The 17,724-nt window shown below is 38.5% G+C and overlaps 1 protein-coding gene across 1 annotated transcript; it reads left to right on the top strand.

The window, feature by feature from the left end:
- The first annotated feature begins 3,063 nt into the window (after positions 1-3,063).
- Positions 3,064-9,547, top strand: LOC133320596 (uncharacterized). Its single transcript, XM_061529246.1, has 2 exons — positions 3,064-3,149; positions 9,064-9,547. The coding sequence occupies exons 1-2, from the start codon at positions 3,064-3,066 to the stop codon at positions 9,545-9,547; spliced, it is 570 nt and encodes a 189-aa protein (XP_061385230.1).
- Positions 9,548-17,724: the final 8,177 nt, after the last annotated feature.

Here is a 17,724-nt window from a genome sequence, read left to right as displayed (position 1 = left end):
TCATCTGTAATACAAGGTTATAAAGTCAGGGTATATAAAAATTTTAATTATTATTATAAAACTATTAACTATTATTATTTATTATCACTAAGGTGATCTTTCTCCCCATTAATCTCAAGCTCTAGTTGGTTTGTATAATTTTAAGTTTCATATATTTTTTTATTAAAATTATTAATAAATGCTAGATTTATTAATAATTTTATTCAATGCTTCCAATTTGCGTGTAACTTAATTATAACTGTAATTAACTGTATGATGATAACTTTAATAAACTCAGTTTAACGTATGAGAAGAAATGTGGGAAAAATTCCTCTAGCTAAGCTGTATTGGTTGCATAACACCAACTCATAACATCCTACTAAGAGAACATACAACCGCGTAGGTGATGTTTCACAAGGGGGTGGAAGTGAAACTATCTATCTATATTTAATATAGTCTACTTGTTTGTGTGATGGTTGTCTTTTATGTATGTGTAAGTTTGGTATGACTGGCTTGCTAGCTGGCTCTTTGATAATTACGAATATTGACATCGCACTATTATTTATTCTTACTTCAAAGTTAAATTCATAACGAGGGCAAAGTGGACAGAAAATTCAAAATAGTTTAGTTTTTCCCTGAGTTATTCACTAAACACAAATTGTATTCAAAATTTTGAAGCTTCTATATAAACTAGAAGCGCCTTACAGTTTGGATGATGGGTCAGTCAGTGAATGAAAAAATTTAACAAAACTAAGAACTTTGTCTAGTTGTAATGCTTGAGCTACTTTTTTCTTGCTTACCAGAAATATAGGCGTCAAGTTTAATGCGAAATGTACTTATAGGTCGAAAATGTCCCGAAATAATTTGAGAAAAGTGTAATACGGCCATGCCGCTTTTTTATTTTTGCTCGACTTGGCGGTTCACTATCGTACAAACAGGTAAATTTTACAATTCATTTTTCAGACAATATCGAATTTTATCTATAGTAACAAAATAGTTTTAAATCCAATCACCACTTCATTAAGTCAATATATATTTTTAGTTATAATTATTTAAAATAATTTAAATTGTGATATTCTTGATGATTCTAAGCTTAACGATATTTATATTCTAATATTTATTGGAAACTCTTATGATGGTTAAACTAGCGCCATCTGTATATTTGTTATAATAGTGTAAATTAATGTTAATAATGTTTCTGTACAGTAATTTAAATGTCCAAATACTTGACAATTGGTTTTATAATTTATAATGAGAGCTTCTGCATGTTTTACGTAATGTTCAGTGTTTTATAAAAAAGCTTGGATCTACGATAATTATCTAACTTCACGTTTAAATTGGCCTTTCCTCGTTTATGATTTTAATAAAACCCTTTTGTCAAAGTTAGATGCAGGCGTCATAAAGATGTTGAAGTTGTGGCTCGGGCTCGCGCTAACGGCTGATTCATCGGCTTTATTTAGGGATCGCAATAGTTTTGGGATGAGTCTAAAAAGGCCATCGGAGCTCTATAAACACCTGAGAGTTTCCAAGAGGTACATCTTGGGGAAATCCCAGGATGACGTCGTTACATCGCTCCCAAAAGACAAAGATGCCCCAGAGCTAGAGTCAAGGCTTCAATTCCACAAGCAGTTTATGATAGGAGCGCAAAGTAACAGAGTAGGGTTAGGATCAAGTAGGAAGGTCCAAGATACGGATATATTGAAGTCTTTTATTCGACAAGACGAGAATGATAAATATAAGATCCATGCAATAAGTTTAGAAATGCAGAACGAGTGGTTAGACATAGGAGATTTTTGCATCCCATTAGCACTAAAATGGCGCACCTTAATCCATGATTGGTCGCCAGCATTGCTAAAATTCTATCTCAATGCATTCCAGATGACTCTCCCAGATCAGAGTAATTTAGTAAGATGGGGTAAAGGTACCGAAAAGACTTGCTATATCTGTGGGAAGGCAGTTGGAACTGCTAGGCACTTGTTAGTGGGATGTAAGGTACTCCTCGATAGCGGTCAATACTCGCGTCGTCACGATAGGGTTCTGGAAATCATACGTGAAGCGGTTAGTGTTTCGGTAGCCAGAGCGCAAAAAGGAATAACCACAAACGAGCGATCAGTAGGTTTTGTGAGAGAGGGCATTAGGACTATAAAAACAAATGTCAAGCCTTACTCCATCCTTAAAGCGGCTACGGATTGGACTATAATGATGGATACGTGTGAAAAACAATACAAAATCCCCGAGGATATTTGTGCGTCGGCCTCCAGACCGGACATATTCATGTATTCGCGAATCTTAAAGCGCGTTGTGATGATAGAGCTTACGGTTCCTTGGGAAACCAACATCCCAAAGACCATACCATCAAGGTCAACAAATATTACGAGCTCACAAACGAACTCACTCGAAATAGGTTCGTCGTGGATTTATATGCGGTAGAAGTGGGAGCGAGAGGTATAACGGCTAAATCTCTCTACAACCTACTAAAAGACTTGGGCCTGTCCAGAACTCACATCAATTCTTTCTTGGAACGTACTTCGAAGGCAGCCCTAGTAGGTTCTTGTCAAATATGGTTAGGTAGGGAGAGGAGCTTGGACAGTGGAGGTGAGCGTTTAACGCGCGTTAGTTAGGGGCCCCTTAAACCTACACCTGGGTCGCAAGTCCCAGGCGCTGTTAAAGCTCCACTCCCTGCAACGCAATGGACCCGGCACCCGCACGGTGAATCCATTGAATGCTAAGAGGTTTCGTCTCTTCGTCTTATGGAAACTCTTATGAGGGAAACTAGCGCCCTCTGTATGATATTGTAACTTACCCTCACCTAAAAATGTTACCTTTGAATATTATAAATAGGATGTAAGTGCTAGACTGGGGGATTTCTGGTACGAGTTGTGGAGCAATAGACATCTAAGTGGAAGTACTGCCTTATTTATTTTTAACAAGTCAGAAGTATACGGATCGTTCGCGAGATATCCTGTCAACTGGAAATAATGAAGATGAACCGCTGCCACATGTCACAAAGAAGCCTGAAGAAAAAAGAAACAAGAAAACCTCTCCGATCTACAGATACCTGAACGTTTAGACCACCTGGAGAAAATGATTGAAGTTACTAGCCAGTGTGAGATGGCAACGCAATTACAACCTGGACCCTATACAAATAACAAGGAGATGCTGAAGCTCAAGTAAGAAGCTTAAATATGATGATAAAAAAAGAGCTTTAATATACAACATGACAAGCAACTTGGAAGGAAACTCTCTGCTACGGTTTGAACACTAATAAAACATCGATGTGACCTGGAGCGAGTGGAAAAGACTTTTCCCTCTCAAGCGCGGATTCGCTGCGAAACTACACGACATGGTTGCAACTAACAAACGTCAGGATGCACAGGTGATACTTTTATTTTTCAAAAAGCCAGCTCTTGGAGAGTCATGTGAGTTAAGTGATCATATAATCTGCCACGTAATTTGAAAGCTGGAACCCGAGGCACAGGTTCTAAAGCCACCGGTTCTTAAGATACTTAATTATTTAACGGATACTATAGTTGAACCCTCACAATTAACAAATAATTTAACTTTTGATAAAGTTCAGGGCCTAAATGTTTTTCATGTGGACTCACATCGTCCCAATGTATATCATCCCAATGTAGGGAAAACGTCCGATGTAATAATTATAATAAAATTGTTCATAAAACGGAATATTGCAGATTTAAAAAGTCCGATCACTGTGGTAAAGTAGGTTATGAAGAGAAAGACTGTTATTTTAAAAATCTATCGGCTCCAAATAGTTCTTATGTCAAACCTAACAATAAATTCGATGAAAAGAAATCTAAATTGTTAGCCCGATTGATGTGGATCACCAAAATTTCGTAAAATTATTATTGCTAACGGTTTTAAATTGACTGCATATATTGACTTTAATAATACTATAACAGTATCAGCGGCTCTAAAAAATCAATTTAAAATATAATATATGTCAAACAAGCATAAAAGGTTATGGGCGTCAAATTATAACACCAGAAGGTGAAACTCTATAGTAGCTTTTGAATTTTGAATTTGAACATAGATGGCGTCGGGGCTAGCACATCGGTTTTGATAGTCTTGTGATAACCTACAAGACACCGACATGATAATAGGGCGGGCCTTTAGTGAATTACCGGGAATATGTGTTATGATAGCGACGGATACTTTAACATTTTCCTACAATAATAGCACTGTTAATATGGAACTACCATTTTCAAATCATAATGACGTCCATCTATCAAAAATAGAATTAAGGGTACCTCATGACCTGAAAATTGTTAATGGATTAATCAAAATTTTAGTTTATACGGACCAATTTGTCGACAATATGTCGATGGTGTTCTGTGAAACTTGAACGGTCTGAATATAGGTGCCTTGGTAAAGAAATTGATATTCCAGAACAAATAACTGAAATAAATGGTAACCGGGGGTATATCGACGTAAACGACTTAATATATTAACCGATAACATTATTTGCTACACTTTGCATTACTCGAGGTTCTGAATATAAATCGGGTAATATTAAAATCGATACAGATGTGTCAAGATCGGACCTAGACAATCTTCAAAATCTTAAATAAATTTGATCATTGTTTTGATGATCATGCAGGGGTAGGAGATTTGATATAGAAATAAAAATTGAACTAACCACTTAAGTTCCCTTTTATCATCACCCGTATCGTATGTCAATAAAAGAGTGATGAATTTTATGCTGAATAAGTATAGATTTGAATTCGCTTCCTCATTATCAACGATATTTTATTATTTTCAAAAACTATCCCGCAGGCGTTGGAAAATTGAGAACTAATTTTGATTTTATTGAGCAAATATGGTGTAATATTGCGTCGGGACAAATGTTCATTCTTAAAAGCAAGTATCGATTACTTAGGTCACATCATATCGTGTGGAGAGATCCGACCATAGCCAAATAAATTAAAAGCACTAAATGAATTTAGAGAACCAAATAATATTCACGATTTAAGAAGATTTATTGGGTGTAAGCTGGTTACTTCCGTAAATTCATTAAATCTTTCGAGAATAGAATTCGTCCGCTATGTATTTTACTACGAAATACCAATTGTGGAAATGGGGGGAAGAAGAACAAAATTCGTTTATTGGTATAAACGAGCTTTAAAATCTGAACCAGTACTGGCTGTATATAATTCCGAACTTGAAACACAGTTAAACATATATGCATCAAGTCATGGAGTTGGTGGTATTTTATTTTAAAAACAGTTGAAAGGTGAATTAAAACCTATAGCATATTTCAGTAAACAAACCACATCCATAGAACAAAAATATCACTCGTATGAACTTAAAGCAATGGCAGTTGTGTTTAGTATTAGAAAATTTCGTGTATATCTCTTGGGTCGACCTTTTAAAATATTTACCGATTGTCAGGCTCTCAGTAGTTACCAAGGATAGGACGATGATGGCTAGAACTACAAAGTTACAATTTTGAAGTGCAATATAGACCAGAAATACAAATTCGACACGTAGACTCGCTGAATCGCAATGCTCTACCTTTACAACATATTACAACAGAAAATTGGATTATAGCAGTGCAAAATGATGATCTTGAATTACAAGTCATTATTAACATAAATAATTATGAATATAAGGAGTTGTATCTATTAAAAGACGGTATTCTGCATAGAAAAGTAGACGAGAATAAAATCGCAAAAATGTTTCATGATAATGGTCACATGAATGCAACCAGGGTTATTGAGATTGTTCAGAGACAATATTAGTTCGAAAAACTAAAATGATTTGTTACTAAATATGTGAAGGTATGCATTCCATGTCAATTTGCCAAAAAAAAAAACCATTTGGGAAACGAGGCTTTTTAAATCCCATTGAAAAACGGAATATTCCGTGGCATCTCAATAATTTGGTCCCTTGTGTAAATTCGTTAAACCAAAATTGTTACTTATTGGTAGTAATAGACGCTTTCAGTAAATTTGTTTGACTGCAACCTGTTCCTAATACTTTTACAATTCACGTAATACATACAATGAATTTTCTTACGCTCGTTTTCGGACTGCCTACTCGACTAATAACAGACCGTGGGAAGGCTTTTACCAACCAAGAGTTTTCAAACTATTGCACCCTTAAACAAATTCGGAATATATTAAATGCAGTTCCCTGTCTAAGAGCAAATGGGCAAGTCGAACGTAGTAATCGCACCATTCTTCAATCATTAACAGCGTATACTGGTGAAAATGAGATAGACTGGGAACAATTTATTCCATAAGTGGAAAAGAGGCATCCATTACAGCATAAACAGCAGTACCCAGAAATGTCCTTTAGAATTACTATATGGATATAAGCCTCGATTTGAACTGCATTTTATACTGTAAAACAAAAAACAAAACTCAAATATCCGAGTTGCGTTCTCAAGCTCAAAAAAATAATATTAACGTTTCTATAAAAAGTAAAGAGGGGTACGATAGAAAAGACTTAATTATACAAAATTCTTTTAGGCGATTTAGTACAAATTCAGCGTAGCATAATAATAATAATAAAAAAAGGATCACGATGGAAAACTTGTCAACAGATATGCCAGATTTTATAAAGTTGCAAAATATATGATAACGATCATTATAGGGTGACATCCTTGAATAAAGGCGGATAAGATATTATAATGTTATAGCGGGGGACAAAATGAAAAGTTTCTAATACAACATGTTAGTAGTGGTGATAATACGGACAAAGAAAGTTGAAAGAAATAAGTAAATAATGGTGCATGGTGTAGGTAGATATGATGAAGAATTTTAACCATCAAATGTAATTATTTTCGAAAATTATTTATAATTTTATTAAACCATATTAAAAACTGACTGTCAATATACAATTATTACATAAAAACGATGAAACGAACAGTAAAATATATACTAGTATGTATATACACAAAATCACTTACCGCGTACTGTTCCAGATTTCACATAAAACGACGCACAAAATGAATTTAAACTTACTGCTTGCACTAAAACCCACATACAAAATGAATCTAAAAATTGAAACTTTACATGGACTACATGTACTACAATAACATGCTACCTACAAGTAAAAAAAAAGTACTTGATTATGTAAAGTCATGAATTAAAAGAATATTTGAATTATCGTTATAAAAATATATGTATATCTTAAATTAATATAGAATTTAAATATAAAATATTTAATAAAAATACAAAATATTTAATACAAATAATTAAATACAAATGTCATTATTCTGTATAGTGAATCTAATGATGATGATATTTGACTAAGAAAGAAAATGTTTCAGCTATCTAATGTAATTGATATTTTTCTTTTCATCAAAGGTTAAATCCAAAGTAAATCACTTACAATATGGAGAGTAAGTGATATATATTTACGCTTTATAAAGTGAAAATTCAATGTGTAATCATAATAATGATGTTAAAACATAATTGAATATGTTGAGTCGCATACCATGCAAGAGTAAAAATTATGAAATACTAATACTTGGCAAAAATTTGTTAATACCAAGCTGGTGTGTCCCATGGAAATAAGAGTTCTAACTGGTTTGTCCAGTATTAAAAGCATCCAGGGGTGTCCGGTGCTAAGAAAAAGAGAATCCATGTAGGTGTGTCCCATGGAAATAAAATTAATTAATCCATATTGGCCCTATCGTGCTTTCCGCTACTGGAGTCATTCCTAAACACTCACACCAAAGTCAAAAATTCTGGATTTACCACCACTCGCATACATCACCATGCAAAAAGCTGCTATTTTGAATACCTGTCGAATAGTACGTGAATTTTTGGAATCTGTTAATGAGTTGACTGACATTTTCACTTCCCAGAAACACTTGGTCACTGACCCGTGTGACTGGAATATTTGCCCCATTATTAGGGAGATTAATATTTTAAAATAAAAATAGTTTAAATAAATAAAATTGAAGAGTATCATGGTGTATCCAGTGCTAAATAAAATGAATAGCCATGATGGTGGGTCCCATGGTATTGAGATCAAATTGTTTTGTCCAGTGAATAAAGTTCTAAAAAAAAGGGCTTTATGGTGTGTCCATTATGATAAGTCCAGTGCCAAGTTAAACAAGAAAAATAGCCATGTTGATGTGTCCCATGGAAATATAATCACTCTTGTTTTGGTTTTATAAGCATCCTGGTGTGTCCGATGCTAAGAAAAAAAAAGAGTCCATGTAGGTGTCCCATGGAAATATTATCGAATTGGTTTGTTCATTGATCTAGTTTCAAAAGCATCTTGTGTGTCCGGTGCATAAAACAGAAATAGATAAATTAAGGTTTATTGAGAACTTTGTACTGCTGTATTGTTATAATTCTATTACGAGGACGTAATATGCTGTCAATATGGCCGATCGTTTAATTAATTTTTTGGGGAATCTTCTGTAAAGTAGCACATTAATATCATGAAGTTTGTACTATACATGCAGTAAAATATTTTTGGAAAATAAGTTGTTATTTACAGTTATAAAATTTCTTCAATAAAAACAACCTCAATTTTTGATTCTAGGACTTTTACAAACCTGGAAATTGATATTTTAAATTGTAACATAGTTCACAATACCATTACGAGGTCGTAAATTTGTGAATCAGGAAAGGCCGAGTGTTAGTTATAATTATTTAAAATAATTTAAATTGTGATATACTTGATGATTCTAAGCTTAACGATATTTATATTCTAATATTTATTGAAACTCTTGTGATGGTTAAACTAGCGCCATCTGTATATTTGTTATAACAGTGTAAATTAATGTTAATAATGTTTCTGTACAGTAATTTAAATGTCCAAATACTTGACAATTGGTTTTATAATTTATAATGAGAGCTTCTGCATGTTTTACGTAATGTTCATTTAAATTTATGGAACACTTATAGGAAACTAACGCCCTCTGTATGACATGTAACTTACCCTCACCTAAAATGTTACCTTTGAATATTATAAATAGGATGTAAGTACTAGACTGGGGGATTTCTGATACGAGTTGTGGAGCAACAAACATCTAAGTGGAAGTACTGCCTTATTTATTTCTAACAATATGTACAAAATTTCTATTTAATTATTGTCGGCTAGGTATGCGTGTTCATATTGTACGGGACTACGAACAGTTGTGGTTAGCTGTCCCGTCACAGCGGCCAAGAGAATAAAAGAGGTTAAAAGGCTCCTGGTGGGCTGGGTTTCGGCGCAGGTGAGGCTGCTGGAGCCCCGACCTCTAAGGTGCTTCCGATGCCACATTGGGGACCATGTGAGCGCTAAATGCACCTCGGAGGTGGACCGCAGCGATCTCTGCTTCCGCTGTGGTCAACCCGGTCATAGGGCTAGTTCGTGCACTGCCCCGCTGCACTGTGATGCATGTGCAGCCGCCGGCAAGCCGGCTGACCATCGGGTAGGGGGCAAGTCCTGCTCCCCTCCCGTCAAATCCAGGGGCAGGGGTAAGTTCTCTGCCTCCAACGTTGACTCTGCTGTTGTTCCCGCCGCCGTTGCCGCAGTCGCCACCACTCCCGATACTGCTGCTATCGCCGCTGCCACCACGGAGGAGGCCGTGATGGACTGTTAATAATGGCTCCATTACGCATACTTCAGGCGAATATTAACCACTGCGCTGCTGCTCAGGATCTTCTGCTCCAGAGCATGGCGGAGTGGTCGATAAATGTCGCTGTAGTCTCAGAGCCGTACTTCGTTCCACCCAACGATCACTGGGTGGTGGACCTGGATGACTCGGTGACTATCATCTCGTCGGCTACCAATGGCACCCCGACCCTAGAGAGGCCTCAGAGAAGCAGGGGCTGCGTTGCTGCTCGGTTTGGAGATATCGCTGTGGTGGGCGTTTACTTCTCTCCGAACCGATCTCTCTCCGAGTTTCACAACTCCCTTAGGGATTTGGTTAACGTCGTTAACGAGTTCCGTTCTCTCACTGTGCTCGTCCTAGGGGACTTCAATGCCAAGAACTTGGCTTGGGGTTCTCGGCTCACCGACGTACGGGGTAGGATGGTGGAAGACTGGGCTTTAGAGACAGGCCTCGTTATTCTAAACCAGGGTTCTGTGCCTACGTGCGTGCGGATGCAGGGTGAGTCGGTAGTGGACATCTCGTTTGCCAGCCCAACTCTGTCATCGCGCGTCGTTGACTGGCGCGTCATGGAGGACGTGGAGACGTATTCCGACCACCGGTATATCCGGTTCGACGTCTTTGCCGAGTCCGAAGACCCGCCGGTCAGGCAGGCGCCCTGTGGAACGCGATGGGCCCTGAGGCAGCTAGACCGAGAGTTGTTTCTCGAAGCCGCAATTGTGCAGGCCTGGGTAATTCCACCAGAAAGGCCTGCCGAAGTCAATGAGGAGGCAAGATGGCTCCAGGACGCCATGTCCAGGATGTGTGACGTAGCGATGCCTCGGGTCCGGCCAGGTCAGCGCAAGGGGCAAGTGTATTGGTGGTCTCGGAAACTGGCTGCTCTACGCGGTGAGTGCATCGCAGCGCGACGCCGATACACCAGGCACCGCAAGCTCCGCATTCAGGTTCTGGACGCTGAAACTAGACAGGCGGAATTGTACGAGGAGAACAGGGCTGCGAAAGCTACTCTCAGGGTGGAAATCCGGCGGGCCAAAGACCAGGCCCGCCAGGAGATGCTGGAGAGTCTGAACAGAGACCCGTGGGGACAGCCTTATCGAATGGTGCGGAATAAACTTCGCACCATGGCTCAACCGCTAACTCAGACACTTCGGCCGGAGGTGGTGGAGGCAGTGGTGAGCACATTATTCCCCCGACTGCAAAGGGAGTACACCCCTCCGACAATGACTCCGCAACCTGGAGTGCCTTATGCGGATTCTGACGAGGATGACGACAGTACTCCGGTGGTGACCGAGGTAGAATTGAGAGCAGCGGTGCGGCGATTGGGCACCAAGAAAACCGCCCCAGGACCTGACGATCTGCCTGCTAAGGCATGGGTCTTGGCGTCGGAGCCTTTAAAGCCTCGACTAATTGGTCTCTTCAGTGCATGTTTGGAGAGGGGCCAGTTCCCGCTGTCTTGGAAGACAGGTAAACTGGTTCTCGTGAGGAAGCCGGACCGCCCTGCGGACTCTCCGTCCGCGTACCGGCCTATCATGCTGCTGGATGAGGTGGGAAAGCTCTTCGAAAGAATACTTTCGAACCGCCTCGTCGCGCACCTGACCGGCAGAGGGCCGGATCTAGCAGACAACCAGTTCGGTTTTTGCAAAGGGCGTTCCACGGTAGATGCAATCATGCGCGTGAGGGACCTCACGACGGGGTCTGCAGTGGCCAGAGGGAGGGTTGTCGTGGCGATGTCTCTGGATATCGCAAACGCCTTCAACTCGCTGCCCTGGAGCTGCATCCTAGAGGCACTCCGATATCACCGGGTGCCTACCTACCTCCGCCGTGTAGTCGAGGCTTACCTGATGGAGAGGTCTGTCATCTACCCTGGTCAGCGAGGCGAGTGGAAGCGCAGAGATATGTCGCGCGGTGTTCCACAGGGCTCGGTTCTGGGCCCGCTCTTGTGGAATATTGGGTACGACTGGGTGCTGCGCACCGACCTTCCCGGAGGCGTCAGAGTGGTTTGTTATGCTGACGACACGCTGGTTCTAGCCAATGGGAGTTCGCACCAGGAGGCGGCCAACCTGATGACATGTGCAGTTGAAACACTCGTTTCTAAGATCCGGCAGTTAGGACTCGAGGTGGCGCTCCATAAGTCCGAGGCCATGAGCTTTTACAGCCAGCGGAATGCACCACCTGCAGGTGGGTCCTGAATAACGGCGGGAGGGGTTACCATCGGCGTCGAGTCGACGATGAAGTACCTAGGTCTTGTCCTCGATAGCCGGTGGAACTTCGCGGAACACTTCCGACGTTTGGCTCCTAAGCTGGAACGGACAGGGGCTGCGCTCAAGCGGCTCCTTCCTAACTTGGGGGGTCCGAATGCCTCCTGCCGGAGGTTATATTTGGGAATCATGCAGTCCATGGTCCTCTACGGAGCCCCTGTGTGGGCGCTAAATCTGAGCCGGCGTCCAGCTCGTACGCTGATCGCGTCCCAGAGGGTTATGGCCATTCGGATAATCCGTGGTTATCGCACTATTTCCGGAGAGGCTGCGAACCTCCTTGCCGGATCACCGCCCTGGGATCTAGAGGCGAAGGCGCTTGCGCAGGTCTTCAGTTTGCGTGCTGAAGCTTGTCGCCAGGGCCAAGCTCCGCTGCCGTGCCAGATCAGAGCGTGGCAAGATGAACTCCAGCGTGATCTCATGACACAGTGGAAGGAACGATTGTCTCAGCCGAAGGCTGGGCTCGCTACTATCGCAGCGGTAAAACCAATCTTTGAGGAGTGGCTGGAGAGACGCTACGGCGTGCTCACCTTCCGCCTGACGCAGGTGCTTTCCGGGCACGGATGTTTTGGGAGGTACCTGTTTCGGATACGAAGGAGGAGACGCCCGGGTGTCGACATTGCGACGACCAGCCAGAGGACACGGTGGAGCATACGGTGGCGGAGTGCCCAGCTTGGGCTGAGCACCGCCGTGTCCTCAGGGTAGCCATCGGCGGCGGTGACCTCTCGCGTGCGGCTTTAGTTCAGGCCATGGTGCGGAGCAAGAGGCACTGGGAAGCCGTCTCCTCCTTTTGCGAAGCAGTCATGCTAGCTAAGGAGGACGCGGAGCGCATGAGGGAACGATCCTCTTCACGCGCCAGACGCTGCAGGGGACGCTCCAGGCGTTGGGGATCGCGAGATGACCTTCAGCCACCGTAAGCGCGGGTCTGCGGACGGCGAGCAAGGGTAGCTTGTCGCCCGATCAGAACCAGACCTAAGCGTACGGCGCGTAGCGTACCGCGCGCGCCTCAAAGAGACATCTGACCACCACAGATGGGGCCCGAGAGCCGTTGCAAGCCGGGTTGCGGGTGCAAGCGAAATGATGTACCGCGGCCTGGCTCGGAGCAGGAGAAGGTACGGGGGGGTCTTTAGTCAGTAAGAGTCTGACACTCCCTCTTGCCCCACCCAGGACAAGAGGGGTCATATGATGATTTTCCCCTTTATAAAAAAAAAAAAAAAAAAAAGGTATGCGTGTTCATATTGTATCATATCTTATGTCTATCCAACGACGATCCCTATGTACACTACGGGGTTCTGTAACCTCTCGCACAAATCGGTAGATTTAAAATTCTCTCTTTAGATAAACGAAATGTATGTAATGAAACTAGTATTTTTCGGATAAACTACGCGTGATTTATTTTTGTAAAAAACTACATACTCCCGACGTTTCGGTTACTTTTCAGCAACCGTGATCACGGGCAGACGAGATGTCAGATGTGATCACGGTTGCTGAAAAGTAACCGAAACGTCGGGAGTATGTAGTTTTTACAAAAATAAATCACGCGTAGTTTATCCGAAAAATACTAGTCTCATTACATACATTTCGTTTATCTAAAGAGAGAATTTTAAATCTACCATTTGTGCGAGAGGTTAGAGAACCTCGTAGTGTACATAGGGATCGTCGTTGGATAGACCTAAGATATGATACAATATGAACACGCATACCTAGCCGACATTAATTAAATAGAAATTTTGTACATATTGTTAGAAATAAATAAGGCAGTACTTCCACTTAGATGTCTATTGCTCCACAACTCGTACCAGAAATCCCCCAGTCTAGCACTTACATCCTATTTATAATATTCAAAGGTAACATTTTTAGGTGAGGGTAAGTTACAATATCATACAGAGGGCGCTAGTTTCCCTCATAAGAGTTTCCATAAAATTATAAAACACTGAACATTACGTAAAACATGCAGAAGCTCTCATTATAAATTATAAAACCAATTGTCAAGTATTTGGACATTTAAATTACTGTACAGAATTATTATTAACATTAATTTACACTATTATAACAAATATACAGATGGCGCTAGTTTAACCATCATAAGAGTTTCCAATAAATATTAGAATATAAATATCGTTAAGCTTAGAATCATCAAGAATATCACAATTTAAATTATTTTAAATAATTATAACTAAAAATATATATTGACTTATTGAAGTGGTGATTGGATTTAAAACTATTTTGTTACTATAGATAAAATTCGATATTGTCTGAAAAATGAATTGTAAAATTTACCTGTTTGTATATACGATAGTGAACCGCCAAGTCGAGCAAAAATAAAAAAGCGGCATGGCCGTATTACACTTTTCTCAAATTATTTCGGGACATTTTCGACCTATAAGTACATTTCGCATTAAACTTGACGCCTATATTTCTGGTAAGCAAGAAAAAAGTAGCTCAAGCATTACAACTAGACAAAGTTCTTAGTTTTGTTAAATTTTTTCATTCACTGACTGACCCATCATCCAAACTGTAAGGCGCTTCTAGTTTATATAGAAGCTTCAAAATTTTGAATACAATTTGTGTTTAGTGAATAACTCAGGGAAAAACTAAACTATTTTGAATTTTCTGTCCACTTTGCCCTCGTTATGAATTTAACTTTGAAGTAAGAATAAATAATAGTGCGATGTCAATATTCGTAATTATCAAAGAGCCAGCTAGCAAGCCAGTCATACCAAACTTACACATACATAAAAGACAACCATCACACAAACAAGTAGACTATATTAAATATAGATAGATAGTTTCACTTCCACCCCCTTGTGAAACATCACCTACGCGGTTGTATGTTCTCTTAGTAGGATGTTATGAGTTGGTGTTATGCAACCAATACAGCTTAGCTAGAGGAATTTTTCCCACATTTCTTCTCATACGTTAAACTGAGTTTATTAAAGTTATCATCATACAGTTAATTACAGTTATAATTAAGTTACACGCAAATTGAAAGCATTGAATAAAATTATTAATAAATCTAGCATTTATTAATAATTTTAATAAAAAATATATGAAACTTAAAATTATACAAACCAACTAGAGCTTGAGATTAATGGGGAGAAAGATCACCTTAGTGATAATAAATAATAATAGTTAATAGTTTTATAATAATAATTAAAATTTTATATACCCTGACTTTATAACCTTGTATTACAGATGAACATTAATTGAGGAATCATGTTTTGTATGCAATACTGAACGATGATCGTCCACTGCTCTACGAACTTGAAAATAATGCAAATTATTTTATGAATTCAATTCACTTCCATAAAACGAGATTTCAGGAACACGCAAAAGAAACTTATATATGATAGGAACAAAATATATTCATAAGAATAACAGGAAAAAATAATAAATAAATAAGCTCTAATAAATGTAAATTGGGTTATGACACACGAACATAGACAAACAAATAAATATCAATAAATATCAATATATATTCAATATATGAAATATTTAAAACACACGTCTGTCCCAATATGTTCATATAGCATAAATTTCACTCTCAATTCATAGTGATACATCACCTTCATAGATTTATGTTTCCCTGGTAGGATGTTATGAGTTCCGTTGGAGCTACGAGACCAGTACAAAAAATTTAACTTTCGAAGCTGGCATTTCTTTTTCTATAAATGATAATGGCACTTAGTTTCGTCCCTCCACTTCGAATCAATTTTGACTAAAATTAACTGAAAAAAAACATATGTCGGTGTAATTCTTATTATTTGAAAAACTAATAATTGAGGGTAGTTGAAATTATCAGGTGTCAGCCGCATAACCACCTGCGTAGCCACTTGTGTAAGTGTAGTCACAACAATGTTGGTCTACAATCAAGAATAAAGTCATTGATGACGTCAGTTATGCTGGCGTCACACTTTTTAAAAACCACGGCCTGGACCCTACTCCGACATACGTGTATTTGAAAAACATTGATTAATTATAATCTAAATCAATTAATATTATATTAATTAATTAAATATTTTATTATTTATTTTCTGATTAGAAAACATGTATATGAATGATTTCATTTTCATCTCGTCTATCAATTGATCATGGTTGCAAAGGAACCAACCAGAACTTCGAAGATTGGTCACGTTTGTTTCATAGTACGGGAACCATGACTTCATAAGTCTGAAGGAGTAGTACAATATTTTTCAAGATTGCTGTGAAAAGTAAAACTTTATTGACCTTACTACAGTTACGTATAAATACATAGTAGGGGCTCACGTTTTTGATAGCGTTGCATACTAGGAGAACAAACTTAAGTATTCTGATTTGTATACAATACTGATACGACCACCCACTGCTCTTAGTTTTCAAGATATGTATGTAAGGCAGACTTTTAAGATTGACAAAATACATTGTTACAAAATGTATGTCTAAGAAAATCTCAGAAGAAAAAAAACTGTTTTTTACATTAGTTTTCAGTAAGCCTGATACAATTGCCCTTTATGCTGTCTGATTTTAGATATCTTAGTTTGATTTAATTTAAAAACGGGAATTCCTTTCTTCATGATAGCCGACACTAAAATATAGTTTCGCCTTAGTTCGTGCATGCATGTTTGTCACAACGTCTGCACTATTAACCCTTTGAAATGCATATTTGTATGTTATCGTAGAACCAATTCTCTGGGTTTTCGTAGCATCCCCGTAGCAAATTGTGTAATAGTATTCTGTAGCTTTATGAACATCTGGTACTTCATAATACGCAATAAACGTGACTTGAAACTACGGTTCACAATTTGTTTTTAAATTTTAACTTGTTTTAAAAGGAACGTGCATCATCCAGCAAAAAGTAAATAGGGATAAAGAAAGACAGGTGGTTTTATAAAGATAAAAACCGAATCTTATTTAGGTGTTAAATATTTTCATACTTTATGTATGATTAAAAAAATTACAAATTAACAAATTTATCAACGTCGGACAAGTTTTGAGTTATATTTGGAAAGAGTAGTTTTTAAGCCGTGAATATTAATTGAGTGAAAGAATTTGGATTGAAGACTCGAAATACAATGCAAAATATAAATGATTAAATAGTTGATTTTATTTTGAAATTATTTTATTACAAAATTTTCTGCTACTGACATCATTAGCTTGTTTGAAATGACTTTCAGAAACCAAAAACCAAAAACGCTTTCAAAACCATATCAAAATTTTACTAGATTAAATTATTTGAATTTATTTTTTTTCTTTACAGCATGGGGCCAATTACTCAATAAAGTAACTATAGAGTCTATACTAGGAAAAGCATTAAGTCGCTCTCGTGGCGTCACGACGCTGTCATGGCAATCTCGAAGCCAATATTCACGTTTAGTTCATAATAAGACGTGTTTATCAGATCCATTTCGGAGATCTACAAAAATTTGCGAATACAACCTATAGCTAGTATTTTGAGACTGTTTAATATTTAGGAATTTAGTACAATATTTAGTATTACAATATATTATAATATTATATTTAGTATTATAATATTTATTATTATTTATTTATTACATTTATGTGCAATATGAACTAAAACACCTCCAGACATTCTGTGTTAACTGATACCGCGATGTAGAAACGTGACGTGTTTTACGATTACTTTAACAGACTACCTTTAGTAAGGAGCACCATGTAGTTTTATAAAGGTAAAGTACTATGGTATCAATTGATACGAGGACGCTTCGAAATCTAAGAATTCATAAGAATATGTACTCGTACAACTTCAATGTACACTTCATATCATTAAAATTTACACATTGTCAAACTCCTTAAACCGAAATAAAAGAAATAATAGAATATCCTTGTTCTGTTTATGTTCCGATAGTAAATTCAGTGGGAACTCAGAGTCACCAGACAGAATAACTATTGAAACAAGCTTCTTTCTGCTTTAGT

The sequence above is a fragment of the Danaus plexippus genome, unplaced genomic scaffold (genome assembly GCF_018135715.1).
Source record: "Danaus plexippus unplaced genomic scaffold, MEX_DaPlex mxdp_38, whole genome shotgun sequence".
In the NCBI taxonomy this organism is placed as follows: Eukaryota; Metazoa; Arthropoda; class Insecta; order Lepidoptera; family Nymphalidae; genus Danaus; species Danaus plexippus.
Note: the sequence above shows the minus strand (reverse complement) of the source record. Positions and strands in the feature narration are given on the sequence as shown.